Source organism: Mobula hypostoma, chromosome 4 (assembly GCF_963921235.1).
Source record: "Mobula hypostoma chromosome 4, sMobHyp1.1, whole genome shotgun sequence".
Taxonomy (NCBI): domain Eukaryota; kingdom Metazoa; phylum Chordata; class Chondrichthyes; order Myliobatiformes; family Myliobatidae; genus Mobula; species Mobula hypostoma.
The window spans coordinates 198,798,990-198,816,892 of NC_086100.1; the positions used below are offsets into that span (position 1 = coordinate 198,798,990).

Consider the following 17,903-nt stretch of genomic DNA (forward strand, 5'->3'; position numbering starts at 1 on the left):
CCACTCTCAGGAGTAAGACGTTTCGCTTTGGGAGAAGAAAACAGGGGAGGACTTGCACGGTGAGCGGAAGGGCACTGCGGAGTGCGGTAGAACAGAGGGATCCGGGAACACGGGTCCATCATTCCTTACAGAGTGAGCGGAAGGGCACCGCGGAGTGCGGTAGAACAGAGGGATCCGGAACACGGATCCATCATTCCTTACAGAGTGAGCGGAAGGGCACCGCGGAGTGCGGTAGAACAGAGGGATCCGGGAACACGGATCCATCATTCCTTACAGGGTGAGCGGAAGGGCACCGCGGAGTGCAGTAGAACAGAGGGATCTGGGAACACAGGTCCATCATTCCTTGAAAGTGGCATTACAGGTTGATGGGGTTCTAAAGAAAGCTTTTGGCACATTGGCCTTCATAAATCAAAGTAATGAGTGGAGGAGATAGGATGTTATGTTGAAATTGTACAATATGTTGGTGAGGCCAAACTTGGAGTATGAGCTGAAAAATGTAAATAACATTCAAAGAGCTCAGATATAATTTACAAGCATGTTGCTAGTTCTCGAGAACCTGAGTTATTGGGATCACATTATATGTCAGTGATTTGGGTGAAGGAATTGATGGCTTTGTTGCAAAGTTTGCAGATGATAGGTGGAGGGGCTGATAGTTTTGAGGAAGTAGAGAGGTTACAGAAGGACTTAGACAGATTAGGAGAATGGACAAAGAAGTGGCAGATGGAATACAGTGTTGGGAAGTGTATGATCATGCACTTTGGTAGAAGAAATGAAAAGGTTGACTATTTTCTAAGTAGAGAGAAAATCCAAAATAACTGAGGCACAAAGGGACTTGGGAACCCTTGGGCAGGATCCATAAAGGTTAATTTGCAGGATGAGTCTGTGGTGAGGAAGGAAAATGCAATGTTAGCATTCATTTCGAGAGGACTAGAATATAAAAGCAAGAATGCAATGTTGAGACTTTGGAAAGCACTGGTGAGGCCTCACTTGGAGTATTGTGAACAGTTTTGGGCCCCTTGGAAAGGATGTGCTGAAACTGGAGAGGGTTCAAAGGAAGTTCACAAAAATGATGCCAGGATTGAATGTCTTGTCATATGAAGAGAGTTTGATGGCTCTGGGCCCGTATTCACTAGAATTCAGAAGAGTGAGGGGAGACCTTATTGTAACCTATCAATAGTGAAAGGCCTTGATAGAGTGGGTGTGGAGAGGATGTTTCCTGTGGTGGGTGAGTCTAAGACCAGAGGACACAGCCTCAGAATAGAGGGGTGTCCTTTTAGAATGGAGATGAGGAGGAATTTCTTTAACCAGAGGGTGGTGAATCTGTACAATTCTTTGCCACAGACAGCTGTGGAGGCCAAGTCTTTTTGTATATTTAAGGCAGAGGTTGTTAGATTCTTGATTGGTCAGGGCATGAAGGGATATGGAGATTGGGGCCGAGAGGAAAATTGAATCAGCCATGATGAAATGGTGGAGCAGACTCGATGGGCCAAATGGCCTAATTCTGCTCCTATATCTTATGGTCTTATAGGGAGGTTGAACAGGTTAGGACATTACTCCCTGGAGCATAGGAGAATGAGGGGAGATTTGATAAATGAATACAAAATGATGAGAGGTATAAATTAGATAAATTCAAGCAGGCTTCTTGCATTGAGTTTGGGTGAGACTAGAACTAGAGGTCATGGGTTAAGGGTGAAAGGAGAAATGTCTGAGGGAAACATGAGAGGAAACTTCTTCACTCAGATGTTGATGAGAGTGTGGAACAAGGTGCCAGTGAAAGCAGTGGATACGGGTTTGATTTAAAGGAAATTTGGGTAGATATACGGATGGAAGGGGTATGGAGGGCTATCACCCAGGTGCAGGTCAATGAGTGGAGAGGGAATAGACAGACTGCATCTTTTTCTGGTCTGATACCAGAGGGCTTGCATTTCAGGAGAAGGGGAAATGTTTAAATAAGATGTTTGGAGCAACAAGTCATCTCAAGAGTTCCTGCAGATGCTGGAAATCCTGAGCAACACACAGACAAAATGCTGGAGGAACTCGGAAGGTCAGGCAGTGTCTATAAAGGGGAATAAACAGATGACATTTTGGGCCAAAGCAAGTGTTTTTTCACAGAGAGTAGCATTTGCCTGAATGCGCTGCCAGGGCGGTAGGGACGGTGGTGGCTGATACGAAAGAGACGATTAGGAAGGAAGCACTGAGAGAGATGTTTGGAGGCAAGGAATGGAGGGATATGGACTCTGTGCGGAGAGAATCAGTTTAATTCGGCTTTGTGGGCAGCACAGATGTGGTGGGCTGAAAGGCTTGTTGCTGAGCTGTGCTGTTGTGTGCTGTGTAGATAAAGGGAGAAGTTTCCTGAAATCCGATCACTGACATACTTACAGAGCTGGTGTGGAGCCAGCTGCCTGCAGCGTACTGGAGGTGTGAAAAGGCAGCATCAGGTTCCAGCACAGGCAGGAAGCCAAGACAGCAGCAGACAGATCACTGTCACTGTGAGTCCGAGTGGGGAGGTGGGGGGCAAACACTCAGGGGCTTGGGCTGTATTATAATTTCTTCTGTGACTGTATCTTTACTGCTGTCTTATATGTGATATATGTGCCATGTGGTGTGTGTAACTGTTGGTACTCTGTTCTGCATCTTGGTCCCGGAGGAACACCTTCATTTGGCTGTGTTCATGGGTATTCATGTAAGGCTGAATAACAATTAAACTTGAACTTGAGATACAGAAAGGGGTCACATTCAGATTCGTTCACTTATCACAATAACATCGAAACATCCAGTGAAATGTGTCACTTGCATTAACACCAACGCAACCTAAGGGTGCTCTGGGGGCAGCCCGCAGGCGTTGCCTCTCATCCTGGCTCCAACGTGGCACGCCCAGAGTGCTCAGCAGGACAACACAAGAAACAACAATGGGCCCCCTTTCTCCCACCCACCACTCTCTCTCTTTCTCTCTCATACACACACACCGCCAGCCCCAGGACAGGCTGCCTCAGGAGTGCCACAGACCTCCAATCCCAGGTTTCCCTGGCCTAGACGTGGAGACATCGGGCTTCCAACTTCCAGTCACACCAGCTTCGGTTCTCCAGTTGAAGTTTAATTGTCATTGAACCGTTCACATCAATGCAGCCAAACAAGATAGCATTCCTCTGGAGACGACATGTAAAACACAGATCCAATATCACACAGCACACAGCACTTATCATTACAACGGAAAAATATATAGTCTCGAAGAAACTATATAACCCAAGTCCCTGAATGACATGGAGTCTGGATTGATGGGGCATAGACTCTAGATTGATGGGGCATGGACTCTAGATTGATGGTGTCTGGGATGTTCTCCTGGTCCAGATTATCTTCCCGGAGCGAATACTGGAGAGCAGCACCAAAGGGAGAGGCCAGCCCCCCAACCCAGTATAGATTACAGTGCGTCCCCAGCAGCCTCGTCTCTCTCCCACACAGCCTATGGTGTCTCCTCTCCTGGGCGGTTGCAATAGGCCATGCCGCAGCATGGGGCCCTGGTTCATACAGTAATCCTGTCCATATAGCCGACCCACCAGTGATGGGGAGGGGCTCCCTTTCAGAGATGCACAGCCAGAGGAGGCCTCCTCTCTTAGAATCAGGAAGACTGAACCTTCCCGAATATCCCCACTCCTCTCCACTTCTCCCTCCTCTGACACCCCTTTCCAGTCCTCAGAAACAGAATCAGGTTTAACATCACTGGCATATGTCATGAAATCTGCTACTTTGTGGCAGCAGTACAATGCAATACATAATAATAAAATAACTATAAATTACAATAAGAAATACATATAAAAAATTAAATTAAGTAGTGCAAAAAGAGACAAAAAACAACTGATAGTTTTCATGGGTTCATTGTCCATTCAGAAACCTGATGGCAGAGGGGAAGAAGCTGTTCCTGAAATGTTGCCTGTATGTTTTCTGGCTCCTGTACCTCCTCCTTGATGGTAGTAGTGAGAAGAGGGGATGATGGGGGTTCTGAATGACAGGTGTTGCCTTCTGAGGCTTCACTGTTTAAAGTGTCCTCGATGCTGGCGAGACTGGTGTCTACGATGGAGCTGGCTGAGTTTACAATTTCCTGCAGCTTTTTCCCACCCCTTCCAAAAACACCTCACCAAAAACATCCCCTCAACCTCCTCTCAAACCTTCTCAATGTCTTCAGTGACTCCTGCACCTCCATCTACACCTACCGTTCCCCCCACTATCTCATCCCTCACCTTCCCTCCCTGTCCATACTACCCGCCTCACCCTCTCCCACCCCTTTTCACCATTCTCCTCCTCCGCCATCGCTGGACCTGTGAATTTACTTTCAGCAATGAGTGTGCAAGTCCCTCTTTTTGCCAACATTTCCCACTCAAGCACTATTTAAATAGAGAGATTTGCTTTGTCTGTCATGTGTACTTTGAGGCATACAGTGAAATGTGTAATTTTCGTCAAGAGCCAACACAGTCTGAGGATATGCTGGGAGCCGCCCGCAAGTGTCACCACGCTCCAGCCCCGATGTAACAAGCCCACAGCTTACTCGCCCCAACGCTGTATGTCTGTGCACCGTGAGAGGAATTCGGACCACCTAGAGGACCCACACGGTCACAGGGAGAACGTGTATACACATTGCAGCGGGAATTGAACCCGGACTTTAGAGTTGACGTAAAGCGTTGCGCTAGCTGCTCTTCCACGGGGTCACCATCTTTATTTTCCATCTGGCATAGTTTGTATTTTGGTGTTTGATTGTTGGGGTTTTTTGTATTGCTATATTTACGCTCTATTCTTGGTTGGTGCGGCTGTAACGAAACTAAATTTCCTTTGGGATTAATAAAGTATATCTATCTATCTATCTACCCATCACTCTCTCCCCGTCTGTTTTCCCTACTGAAATAGTTCAGCGTTTCTCCACATTATGCTACACCTGCCATGTATCACTGGTGTCACTCACGCTGTCCAAACCTGCCCTGAAGCCTCTCTGTATCCTCCTCACTCACACACACACACACACACAAAGATTAACCCTAAATCTCCCAGATCTTACTCTGAGGCCCTTTCTCTTCAAGGTTCAGAGCTCAAAGTGAATTTATTGTCCAACTACGCATATGTTACCATATACTACTCTGATTCATTTTCCTCCGGGCATTCACAGCAATTAGAAAGAATCAGTGCAAAACTTCACGTACAGTGTGACGGGATCCTGAATTACCCCTATTAACTTGTGCTTTTGAAAAGAGAGCGAGAGAGTTATTTAACACCAACAACTTGTTTATAACAGAGAGAGAGAGAGAGAGAGAGAGAGAGAGACGAAGACTAACTGTTGGACTGTCACTTTAAGGCACTGGAAGTAACTTTTGAATTTCTGCTGAGTTGGAGCCAGCACCGAGCAGCTCGTAAGTTGCTATGGTGACCGAGGGTGTTATTTAATGGACACTCGATGTGAGACAACAAACTCAGCAAATACAAAAAGAAAAGAGAAATAATACTAAATAACTAGACATTAAATATCAAGAACATGAGTTGTAGAGTCCTTGAAAATGAGTCCATAGGTTGTAGGAACTGCTGAGTGAAGTGAGTCAAGAGCCTGACGTTTGAGGGGTAATAACGGTTCTTTAGCTTTGAGTGCTTGCACTGCACGTTATCTCTAACTGCTACTCTTCATTCTGCGCTCGGTTTTTACGATCTCGATGTGTTTGTGTCCGGGATGATCCATCTGGATGGAACGTAAACGAAAGCTCTTCACTGTATCCTGGTACATGAGGCAACCATAGACCACTTCCCGGTGATGTGTCATTACAGCAGGCCGTCTTAACCCAGCCCCTGATGTGCTCGGTGAATATCGGGAGCCCAGCACTGACCCCCACCCTGTCACCCGGAGAAAGACCCAGTTCATCAGAAAGTGAGCAACACACACAAAATGCTGGAGCAACTCAGCAGGTCAGGCAGCGTCTATGGAAATGAATAAACAGTCGACGTTTCAGGACCAGAGCCGTCCTCAGAACCTACAGAAGTAGGTTTACTATCATGGACAGATCTTGTGAAATTTTCCGTTTTGCAGCAGCAGTACAGTGCAATGCATAATAATACAAATACCATAAGTTACAAAAAGAAATAAAAATCTATCAATAAATAGTGGGAAGAGGGCAATTAGTGAGGTAGTTTTCATGGACCATTCAGAAATCGGATGGCAGAGGGGAAGAAGTTGTTCCTGAAATGTTGAGTGTGTTCCTGTACCTCCTGCCTGATGGTAGCGAAGAAACGAGGGCTTGAGGGTTCAATTCTCACCACTGTCTGTGTTCAGCTTGCACTTTCTCCCCGTAACCACACAGATTTCCTCCGGGTGCTCCGGTTTCTGCCCATTTTCCGTAGCTATACGGGTTAGAGTTAATAAATTGTGGGCATACTATACTGGTGCTGGAAGCAAGAGCACAGATGTGGGCTGCTCTGAGCACACCTCGGCCGTTGATGAAAACCACACACTTCACTGGATCTTTTGATGTACACACGACTAATAAAACTGATCTTTCTTTCTCTCTACTCTCACTCGACCTGCCAAATCTGCCCTGAAGCCCCTCTGCTTCCTCCTCAGAACTCGCACCTCACACACACACAGTGGAAGATTAACTCTTGATCTCCCAGTCAGAGAGCACAGCAGAACAGAAACGGGCCCTTCGGCTAATCCAGTCCATGCTGAAGCATTACTCTGCCAAATCCCGATGTTGGGGAAGTCCAGGACGAGGGGTCACAGTTTGAGGATAGAGGGGAAGCCTTTTAGGACCAAGATGAGGAAAAACTTCTTCATACAGAGAGTGGTGAATCTGTGGAATTCTCTGCCACAGGAAACAGTTGAGGCCAGTTCATTGGCTATATATAAGAGGGAGTCAGATATGGCCCTTGTGGCTAAAGGGATCGGGGGTATGGAGGGAAGGCTGGTACATGATTCTGAGTTGGATGATCAGCCATGATCATATTGAATGGCAGTGCAGGCTTGAAGGGCCGAATGGCCTACTCCTGCACCTATTTTCTATGTTTCTATGTTTCTAAATCCTATCATGGATGATTATGTTCTCTTCCATGAACGAAGATCCAATATATTTACTGAACTTCCCGTACCCCATTTATAAATTCTCTCAATTCTGATGGAGAGGGGCCTTCATCACACTCCTCAACCTTTCCTTTTCACAGTGGAGCACTGGAAGAGGCCCTTCAGCCCATCTTACCTGTGCTAACCACAACGCCAAATTAAACTGCACATTTCCCTGCATGTGATCCATACCCTTTCTCCCTTAACCTCTAGCTTTAGTCTCACCCAACCTCTGGAAAAAAACTATCTATACCCCTCATAATTCCATATACCTCTATCAAATCCCCTCTCAATCTTCTATGCACTAAAGAATAAAATCCAAAGCTATTCAAACTTTCCCTGGAGCATCTGGAGAAACACATTTCTTGTGTTTACCCTACAAATTATATATCCTCTCAAAAGTTTATAAACTTCTGTCAGATCACCCCCTCAACCTCTGACGTTGCAGAGAAAATAATCTATGTTTGCCCAACTTCTTCTCTCAAATACTCTCTAATCCAGGCAGAACATTGGTAAACCAATTCAGCACTTTCTGAGGTGTGGAGGGAGCTTTACTCTCCGTCTGACACTGAGAGTGTGTGAAGGGACAGTGTGGAGGGAGCTTCATTCTGTGTCTGACCCCAGGAGTGTGTGATGAGACAGTGTAGAGGGAGCTTCACTCTGTGTCTGATCCCGATAGTGTGTGATGGGACAGGGTGAAGGGAGCTTCACTCTGTGTGTGATGAGACAGTGTAGAGGGAGATTCACTCTGTACCTGACCCTGGGAGTGTGTGAAGGGACAGTGTAGAGGGAGATTCACTCTGTGTCTGATCCCAGGAGTATGTGATGAGACAGGGTGAAGGGAGCTTCACTTTGTGTCTGACCCTGGGGGTGTGTGATAGGACAGGGTGAAGGGAGCTTCACTCTGTGTGTGATGACACAGTGAGGAGGGAGTTTTGCTCACAATCTAAGCTGTGTATTTATATCTGAGTATCTGACCATACAGGGAACTGTTGTGACATAGCCATGGAGAAATTTTGAAAGAGGCCGGAGAATTTTCTGGAAGTTATCGGCCAGAGCGCATTGTGGGTTCTGACCGTTTCTCTGTAGCTCTGCGTGCTGTTTTACAGTCCTGGACATGCCACACCCTGCAATGTTTGGTATGAAAACTGCTCTCCAATCACTCATACCCTTGGGGCAAGCCAGTACCAGCGCTGTGGTTGACGTCACTTCCCTTGGTTCCAGCCATCACCTGCGATCACCGAGGCCTCCCTGCAAGGAGCTCCTGCCTCTGCTGAGGAGAGACGCTGGTGGGACAGTCACAGTGGAAGGGCAGAGTGTGAGGAGGGAGGGGGAGAGAGAGAGGAGGGGGCAAGCCCAATATTCTGACAGAGAGAGGCTATACCCACTTAAAGGGACGGTTGGCATCGCAGATCGTACAAGGACTGGGGTGCAGAGAGTTCCCAAAAGGACAAGCAGAGGTAAAGGTAGAAGTCAGCCAACGAAGGGGAGAGACAGTGGGGGGGAACTGCACCAGGGGAGAGACAGTGGGGGGGAACTGCACCAGGGGAGAGACAAATTGGACAAAGGGTAGAGAGTGGTGGAGAGGTAGAGAGAGCTGGGAAAGAGACGGGGCGGCCGGTGAGGGAAGATAAAGAGCTGGGTGAGAGGGAGGGAGGCAGAGAGCGAAGAGAGAGCTGGTTGAGAGACAGGGGAGGAGATAGAGAGAGAGGTGGGTATAAGATAGAGGAGGAGGAGGAGAGAGACAGGGGAGGTGAGAGGTAGGGGAGTTACAAGGAAGGACAAGGAGGTGGAAAAGTGCAGGGTGGAAAGAGAGGGAGTGAGGGAGAGAGGAGAGAGAGAGAAAGAAGGAGGGTAAGAGAGAGAGCTGGATATATGACAGAGGAGGGAGTGACAGAGGGGACAAGAGAGGTGAGGGAGAGGAGAGGGAGGAGGGTGAGGGACAGGGAGGGGGAGAGGTGCATGAGCCGTCACCACCCCTGACCAGTGAGCTGGTGGTTGTTAAGGACAGCGGGGACCCCAGCAGAAGATGACGGCACCACAGCAGATGGTAAGTGCCCGTCTGTCTCTCACACTGATGGTCCTGTGGCCAGGCAGCCATCGTTACCGAGCAGGAGAAGAGCCCAGACCAACCACGCGCAGCAAGAGTGGGAAGTTGGGGGGTGGGGGTGGGGGCGGGAGGGTGCTGCTGGGGCCTCTACTAGCCAAGACCACAAGTCAGAGTGGTGAGGTCTTGATGAGGGAGCTCCAAACCTCACACACCCACCCTACCTCCCCACTCTGCACCCACTTCAATTCCCTTACACCCATTCCTATCTCCACACGTCTCCCTCCTCACCACCCATCCACTCCTTGCACATGACTCACTCCCCTCCTATCTCCTCCTACCCTCTTCCCTCGCCTCCTCCCTTTCCCTGCTCCATTCCCCCGTTTGTCCCAGTCCTTCTCTTTCACTCCCAGCCTCCTCTCCTTCCATTCCTGCCCCCCCCACGCTCTCTCTCTATCTCTCTCTCCCTCTCTCTCTCCACTTCCATCCCCTTCTCCCGCCTCTTCCAGCTCACCACATGCCCACTTATCGGCTCCCCACCACTGCCCCGTCCAGCGCCAGAGGTGAGGGGGAGGATTGGAGGAAGAGCTGGCAGGTGAGGATGGATCCAGGTGAGGCAGGGGTGTGGTAGGAAGGTGGCTGATGAGGAGATGGAAGGTGGGGGATGAGGAGATGGAAGGTGGGTGATGAGGAGATGGAAGGAGAGGGATGAGGAGATGGAAGGTGGGGTGATGAGTAGATGGAAGGTGGCTGATGAGGAGATGGAAGGAGAGGGATGAGGAGATGGAAGGTGGGGTGATGAGTAGATGGAAGGTGGCTGATGAGGAGATGGAAGGTGAGGGATGAGGAGATGGAAGGTGAGGGATGAGGAGATGGAAGGTGGCTGATGAGGAGATGGAAGGTGGGGTGATGAGGAGATGGAAGGTGGGGTGATGAGGAGATGGAAGGTGAGGGATGAGGAGATAGAAGGTGGGGGATGAGGAGATGGAAGGTGGGGGATGAGGAGATAGAAGATGAGGGATGAGGAGATGGAAGGTGGGAGATGAGGAGATGGAAGGTGAGGGATGAGGAGATGGATGGTGGGTGATGAGGAGATGGAAGGTGGAAGGTGGGGTGATGAGGAGATGGAAGGTGGGGGATGAGGAGATGGAAGGTGGGGTGATGAGGAGATGGAAGGTGGGGAATGAGGAGATGGAAGGTGAGAGATGAGGAGATGGAAGACGGGGTGATGAGGAGATGGAAGGTGAGGGATGAGGAGATGGAAGGAGAGGGATGAGGAGATGGAAGGTGGGTGATGAGGAGATGGAAGGTGAGGGATGAGGAGATGGAAGGTGAGGGATGAGGAGATGGAAGGTGGGGGATGAGGAGATGGAAGGTGGGGTAATGAGGAGATGGAAGATAGGGATGAGGAGATGGAAGGTGAGGGATGAGGAGATGGAAGGTGGGGGATGAGGAGATGGATGGTGGGGGATGAGGAGATGGAAAGTGAGGGATGAGGAGATGGAAGGTGGGTGATGAGGAGATGGAAGGTGGGTGATGAGGAGATGGAAGGTGGGGGATGAGGAGATGGAAGGTGGGTGATGAGGAGATGGAAGGAGAGGGATGAGGAGATGGAAGGTGGGGTGATGAGTAGATGGAAGGTGGCTGATGAGGAGATGGATGGTGGGGGATGAGGAGATGGAAGGTGGGGTGATGAGTAGATGGAAGGTGGGGGATGAGGAGATGGAAGGTGAGAGATGAGGAGATGGAAGACGGGGTGATGAGGAGATGGAAGGTGAGGGATGAGGAGATGGAAGGAGAGGGATGAGGAGATGGAAGGTGGGTGATGAGGAGATGGAAGGTGAGGGATGAGGAGATGGAAGGTGAGGGATGAGGAGATGGAAGGTGGGGGATGAGGAGATGGAAGGTGGGGTAATGAGATGGAAGATAGGGATGAGGAGATGGAAGGTGAGGGATGAGGAGATGGAAGGTGGGGGATGAGGAGATGGATGGTGGGGGATGAGGAGATGGAAAGTGAGGGATGAGGAGATGGAAGGTGGGTGACGAGGAGATGGAAGGTGGGTGATGAGGAGATGGAAGGTGGGGGATGAGGAGATGGAAGGTGGGTGATGAGGAGATGGAAGGAGAGTGATGAGGAGATGGAAGGTGTGGTGATGAGTAGATGGAAGGTGGCTGATGAGGAGATGGATGGTGGGGGATGAGGAGATGGAAGGTGAGGGATGAGGAGATGGAAGGTGGCTGATGAGGAGATGGAAGGTGGGGTGATGAGGAGATGGAAGGTGGGGTGATGAGGAGATGGAAGGTGAGGGATGAGGAGATAGAAGGTGGGGGATGAGGAGATAGAAGATGAGGGATGAGGAGATGGCAGGTGGGGGATGAGGAGATGGAAGGTGAGGGATGAGGAGATGGATGGTGGGTGATGAGGAGATGGAAGGTGGAAGGTGGGGTGATGAGGAGATGGAAGGTGGGGGATGAGGAGATGGAAGGTGGGGTGATGAGGAGATGGAAGGTGGGGGATGAGGAGATGGAAGACGGGGTGATGAGGAGATGGAAGGTGAGGGATGAGGAGATGGAAGGAGAGGGATGAGTAGATGGAAGGTGGGTGATGAGGAGATGGAAGGTGAGGGTTGAGGAGATGGAAGGTGAGGGATGAGGAGATGGAAGGTGGGGGATGAGGAGATGGAAGGTGGGGTAATGAGGAGATGGAAGATGGGGATGAGGAGATGGAAGGTGAGGGATGAGGAGATGGAAAGTGAGGGATGAGGAGATGGAAGGTGGGTGACGAGGAGATGGAAGGTGGGTGATGAGGAGATGGAAGGTGGGGTGATGAGGAGATGGAAAGTGAGGGATGAGGAGATGAAAGGTGGGTGATTTGGGGATGGAAGGTGAGGGATGAGGAGATGGAAGGTGGGTGATTTGGGGATGGAAGGTGAGGGATGAGGAGATGGAAGGTGGGTTATTTGGGGATGGAAGGTGGGTGATGAGGAGATGGAAGGTGGGGTGATGAGGAGATGGAAAGTGAGGGATGAGGAGATGGAAGGTGGGTGATTTGGGGATGGAAGGTGAGGGATGAAGAGATGGAAGGTGGGTGATTTGGGGATGGAAGGTGGGTGATGAGGAGATGGAAGGTGGGGTGATGAGGAGATGGAAAGTGAGGGATGAGGAGATGGAAGGTGGGTGATTTGGGGATGGAAGGTGGGGGATGAGGAGATTTAAGGTGGGGGATGAGGAGACGGAAGGTGGGGTGATGAGGACTGTTTATTGTTCAGACTCCGATCTAAGGTTGACAATGCACAGCGTGGAGGGAAGCTGCAAACCCACCTTCCAGTCACACCCACTGTGTCTTAGAAATAGAACAGTACAGGCCTTTCAGCTCACAATGTTGTGCCAGCCCTTTAAGATCAATCTGACACTTCCCATCCACAGAATATTCTATTTTTTCTGTCTCCCATATGTCTTTTTAAGGGTTTCTCAAATGCCACAAATGTATCTGCCTCTACCACCACCCCTGGCAGTATGTTCTACACACCCACCACTCTCAACTCTAAAATCTACCTCTGACATCTCCCCACCCATACCTCATCTTTAAAATGATGCCCCCTAGTGTTAGCCATTTCCACCCTGGGATAGCCTCTGGCTGTCCACTCGATCTGTCTCTCTTATCTTGTAAAACTTCATCATGTCACCTCTTATCCTCATTCACTCCAAGGAGAAAAGCCCCAACTCACTCAACGTATCCTCATAAGACAAGCTCGCTAATCTAGGCAGTATCCTGGTAAATCTCCTCAGCACCCTCTCTAAAGCTTCCACATCCTTCCTATAATGAGGTGACCAGAACTGGGCACTATATTCCAAGTGTGGTCTAACCAGTGTTTTATAGAGTTCAAACGTTACTTCACAGTTCTTGAACTCAATCTCCCAACTACTGAAGGCCAACGCAGCACATGCTGTCAATATGCAAAGCCACTTTGAGATTCTTTGGACGTGGACCCTGGGATCCCTCTGTTCTTCCACAATGCTAATTTCCACACGTTGAAATATATCTCTGCTCCTTCAGCATCACTGAGTCGAAGCACCTTTATCTGCAGTGGTTCAAGAAGGAGCTTCACCCCACCTCCTCAAGGGGCAGTTCAGGGTGGGCAATAAATGCTGGTATTGCTGAGAGAGCAAGTAAAAAGATGATGTCAGTGCAAAACCTGTAACGTCATGAATGGCACCCACCCTGCTCATGGACTGTTTGTCCCATTCCCACCAGGGAAGAGGCTACGTAGCATCCACGCCAGGACGACCACTCTCAAAAACCCGAGGAAAAAGATTCTGTCTGTCTACTCTATCTCTGTCTCTCATAATCTTACAAACCTCTATCAGATCTCTCCTCAGCCTCTGTTGCTGCAAAGAAAACAACCCAAGTTTTCCCAACCTCTTGCTGTAGCACATGCCCTCTAAACCAGGCAGCATCCTGGTAAATCTCTTCTGCACCCTCTCCAAAGGCTCGACATCCTTCCTCTAATGGGGCCCCCAGAACTGAATGCTGTACTCCAGACGCAGCCTAACTGGAGCTTTAGAAAGCTGCAACATAACTTCTTGAATTTTGAACAATCCCTCCACTAATAAATCTTATGGCAATGTATGAGGAGCATAGATAGAATGTCGTTTTGCCAAGGTCAAGGTATCAGGAACTGAAGGGCATTGGCTTTGGGTGAGAGGGGAGAGATTTAATCGGGACCTGCGAAGCAAATTTTCAGCCAGAGGTTAGCTAGAGGATACAAGCTGTGAGTGGAATGGTTAAGGCAGGTAACAACATTTGAAAGGCTGGGAAATGCTTAGAGGGATATGGGCCAACACAGACAAAAGGGACGAACTCAGATGGATGGGTGGGGCCAAAGCCTGTTTCTGTGCTGTCTGACCCTGTGACTCTCCCCTCCCACAGACCAGCAACTCACGGACGGGAGCTGAGCTCAAAACGTGACGGGCACAGGCCACCGCCTCTATCAACTGCTCACCGCTGTTGGGACGGGGAGATCCGCAGCCCCTGGTCAGTGTACCGGCCGGCGTGTGTGGAGATGAAGCCCCGGTGGGATTGGCTGCTGCCTCTGTGCCTGTGGCTGGCTCTACTGCCTCTCAGCAAGGCTGAGAAGGTTTACCACAGCCGGGACCACTCTGACATCCAGGAGAGAGCGTGGACCAGGGCCCGGCCTGTCCTCACCGTCAGGTCTGCCCAGGTAGGTCCGAGGGTCATGGGACCATGGGGTCATCACAGGGTCACTGAGAGGTCATGTAGTGTCACAGAATGGTTGTATGGTGTCATCGCTTGCTCGTGGAATCATCGCATGACACCCCCATTAACATTCCCGTTAACCTACACCCCTCCCCACCCCCATTAACGTTCCCTTTAACCTACACTCCTCCCCACCCCCATTAATGTTCCCTTTCACCTGCACCCCTCCCCGTCCACATTAACGTTCCCTTTAACCTACACCCCTCCCCACCCCCATTAACATTCCCTTTAACCTACACCCTTCCCCACCCCCATTAACATTCCCGTTAACCTACACCCCTCTTCACCCCCATTAACGTTCCCTTTAACCTACACCCCTCCCCACCCCCATTAATGTTCCCTTTAACCTACACCCCTCCCCACCCCCATTAACATTCCCTTTAACCTACACACCTCCCCGTCCACATTAACGTTCCCTTTGACCTACACCCCTCCCCACCCCCATTAACGTTCCCTTTCACCTGCACCCCTCCCCACCCCCATTACCGTTCCCTTTAACCTACACCCCTCCCCACCCCCATTAACGTTCCCTTTCACCTGCACCCCTCCCCACCCCCATTAACGTTCCCTTTAACCTACACCCCTCCCCGTCCACATTAACGTTCCCTTTAACCTACACCCCTCCCCACCCCCATTAACATTCCCTTTAACCTACACCCTTCCCCACCCCCATTAACATTCCCGTTAACCTACACCCCTCTTCACCCCCATTAACGTTCCCTTTAACCTACACCCCTCCCCGTCCACATTAACGTTCCCTTTAACCTACACCCCTCCCCACCCCCATTAACATTCCCTTTAACCTACACCCTTCCCCACCCCCATTAACATTCCCGTTAACCTACACCCCTCTTCACCCCCATTAACGTTCCCTTTAACCTACACCCCTCCCACCCCCATTAACGTTCCCTTTAACCTACACCCCTCCCACCCCCATTAATGTTCCCTTTAACCTACACCCCTCTTCACCCCCATTAACGTTCCCTTTAACCTACACCCCTCCCCACCCCCATTAACATTCTCGTTAACCTACACCCCTCTTCACCCCCATTAACGTTCCCTTTAACCTACACCTGTCCCCACCCCCATTAACGTTCCCTTTAACCCACACCCCTCCCCACCCCCATTAACGTTCCCTTTAACCTACACCCCTCCCCACCCCCATTAATGTTCCCTTTAACCTATTAGAGTCACACAGTTATAGAGTATGGAGACCGACCCTTCAACCCAACTTGGCCAAGGTAACCAAGTTGACCTGGTCCTGCCTCCAGCACTTGACCCAGTTCTCCCTAAACCTTTCCCACCTGTCTACCGGTCCAAGTGCTTTTTAAATACCCAGCTCAACCACGTCCTCTGTGCCCCTCAGGACCAGTTTAAATATTTCCCCTCTCACTTTAAACTTGTGCCCTTTGGTTTTAGACTCCCCTATCCCGGGGAAAAGACTGTGACCAACCCCCTTTATCCATGACATACAGATTCAGATGAGTTTATTGTCACATACACCCAGGAGCAATAAAATTCCTTGTTCACATGAAACACAAAGACTAATAAAAATATGGACCACTTCATGAACACAGGAGATTCTGCAGATACCGGAACTCCAGAGTAACACACACAATATGCTGGAGGAACTCAGCAGGTCAGGCAGCATCTATGGAGAGGAATAAACAGTCGATGTTACGGCTGATGAAGGGTCGCAGCCTGTAACATCGACTGTTTATTCATTTTCATAGATGGAATACTTCAAGGTTTGCGGGCGACTTCTGCAAGGTCACCCTAGTTTCCAGTGCTGAAGGGAAAAGGCCCCTCTGTATCCTGATAACTCCAGCCCTGGAAACATCTTCCACACCGTCCCAAGTTTAATCACATCTTTCCTGTAGCTGAGTGACCGGACTGCAGTAGTAATCACAGTGCGGTATCACCATTGTATTGTACAACAGTAATATGACGTCTTATCAGGTTCTTATGTTTTTAACCCAAGGTTCTTTTGGAAGTCAGGAAAGAGGCACAAAGCTTGTTGCTTCACAATCGTTATATTCAGTGCTAACAGAACAAGAAAGCTGAAAGTGGAAACCAATAGAGGTCTAGTGAGTGAAGAAATAGAGAGGCAAAAGAAAGACAAAAGATGGCACAGCCTTATGGTCAGCTCTTTGTTAGACACATAGATAAGAAAAATTACATTTTTACAGTTGGCAGTTAAGAGTCAACCAATCGGAAAGACACTATTCAAATAATGCCCCACTAGAGAAGATCCAGAGCTTTCCAGAACCGTACAAAACAACACTAAACAATTGTACATACATACTGTGACCACTAGGAAACATACTAAACTATTACGTACATATGAACAGTTGTGATAGAATTCATTCTGCAATTTGAGTGGGAGAAGCATAAGTCAGATGTATCAGTATCACTATGGAATAAAGGGAATTACAGAGGCACGAGAGGAGAGTTTGACCAGGTGGGTTGGAGGAGGATACTAGTGGGGATGACGGTTGAGCTGAGGTAGCTGGGGTTTCTGGAAATAGTTCACAAGTCACAGGATAGATATGTCCCACAGAAGAAGTTCTCAAATGGCCAGACTAGGCAACTGTGGCTGACAAAGGAAGTTAAGGACTGCATAAAATCCAAGGGAAGGGCATATAAGGTAGCAAAAGTGAGTGGGAAGCTCCTAAAATCCACCAAAATGGAACTAAAAAGGCTATAAGGGAAAAGATTAACCATGCATGCAAACTAGCCAATAATATAAAGCAGGATACGAGAAGTTTTTTCAGTTAAGGGGGAGTTGATATTGGACCACCGGAAAATGATGCTGCTGAAGTAGTAATGGGGGACAAAGTATTGGCAGATGAACTTAATGGGTACTTTGCATCTGTCTTCACTGTGGAAGACACTAGCAGTGTGCCAGAGGTCCGTGAGTGTCAGGGAGCAGGAGTGAGTGCCATTGCTATTACAAAGGAAAAAGTGCCAGGCAAACTCAAAGATCTCAATGTGGATAAGGCAGCTGGACCAGGTGGACTAGATCCCAGTGTCCTGAGAGAGGTTGTGGAAGAGATAACGGATGCATTGATCATGATGCTTCAAGAATCATTTGATTCTGGCATAGTCCTGGAGGACTAGAGGATTGCGAATATCACTCCGCTCTTTAGGAAGGTAGGAAGGCAAAAGAAAGGAAATTATTGTCCAGCTAGCCTAACCTCAGTGATTGGGAAAGTGTTGGAATCTATTATTAAGGATGAGATTTCAAGGTACCTGAAGACCAATGATAAAATAAGTCAAAGTCAGCATAGTTTCTGTGACGAGAAATCTTGCCTGACAAAACTGTTAAGAGTAGGGTGGACAGGGGAGAGGCAGTAGATGTCATTTACTTGGATTTTCAGAAGGTGTTCGTAAGGTGCCACACATGAGGCTGCTTAACAAGATAAAATCCTGTGGTGTTACAGGAAAGGTACTGGTGTGGATAGAGGAATGGCTGACAGGCAGGAGGCAGTGAG

The 17,903-nt window shown here is 49.1% G+C and overlaps 1 protein-coding gene across 1 annotated transcript in view; it reads left to right on the forward strand.

Moving 5' to 3' along the window:
- Positions 1-8,858: 8,858 nt before the first annotated feature.
- LOC134345024 (matrix metalloproteinase-21-like) overlaps positions 8,859-17,903 on the forward strand; it is a 28,968-nt gene continuing 19,923 nt past the window's right edge. Inside the window, exons 1-2 of the mRNA XM_063045157.1 lie at positions 8,859-9,134; positions 14,062-14,353. Of these exons, the coding sequence (XP_062901227.1) occupies positions 14,195-14,353 (159 nt within the window). The 5' untranslated portion in view covers positions 8,859-9,134; positions 14,062-14,194. The remainder of the gene's footprint in view (positions 9,135-14,061; positions 14,354-17,903) is intronic.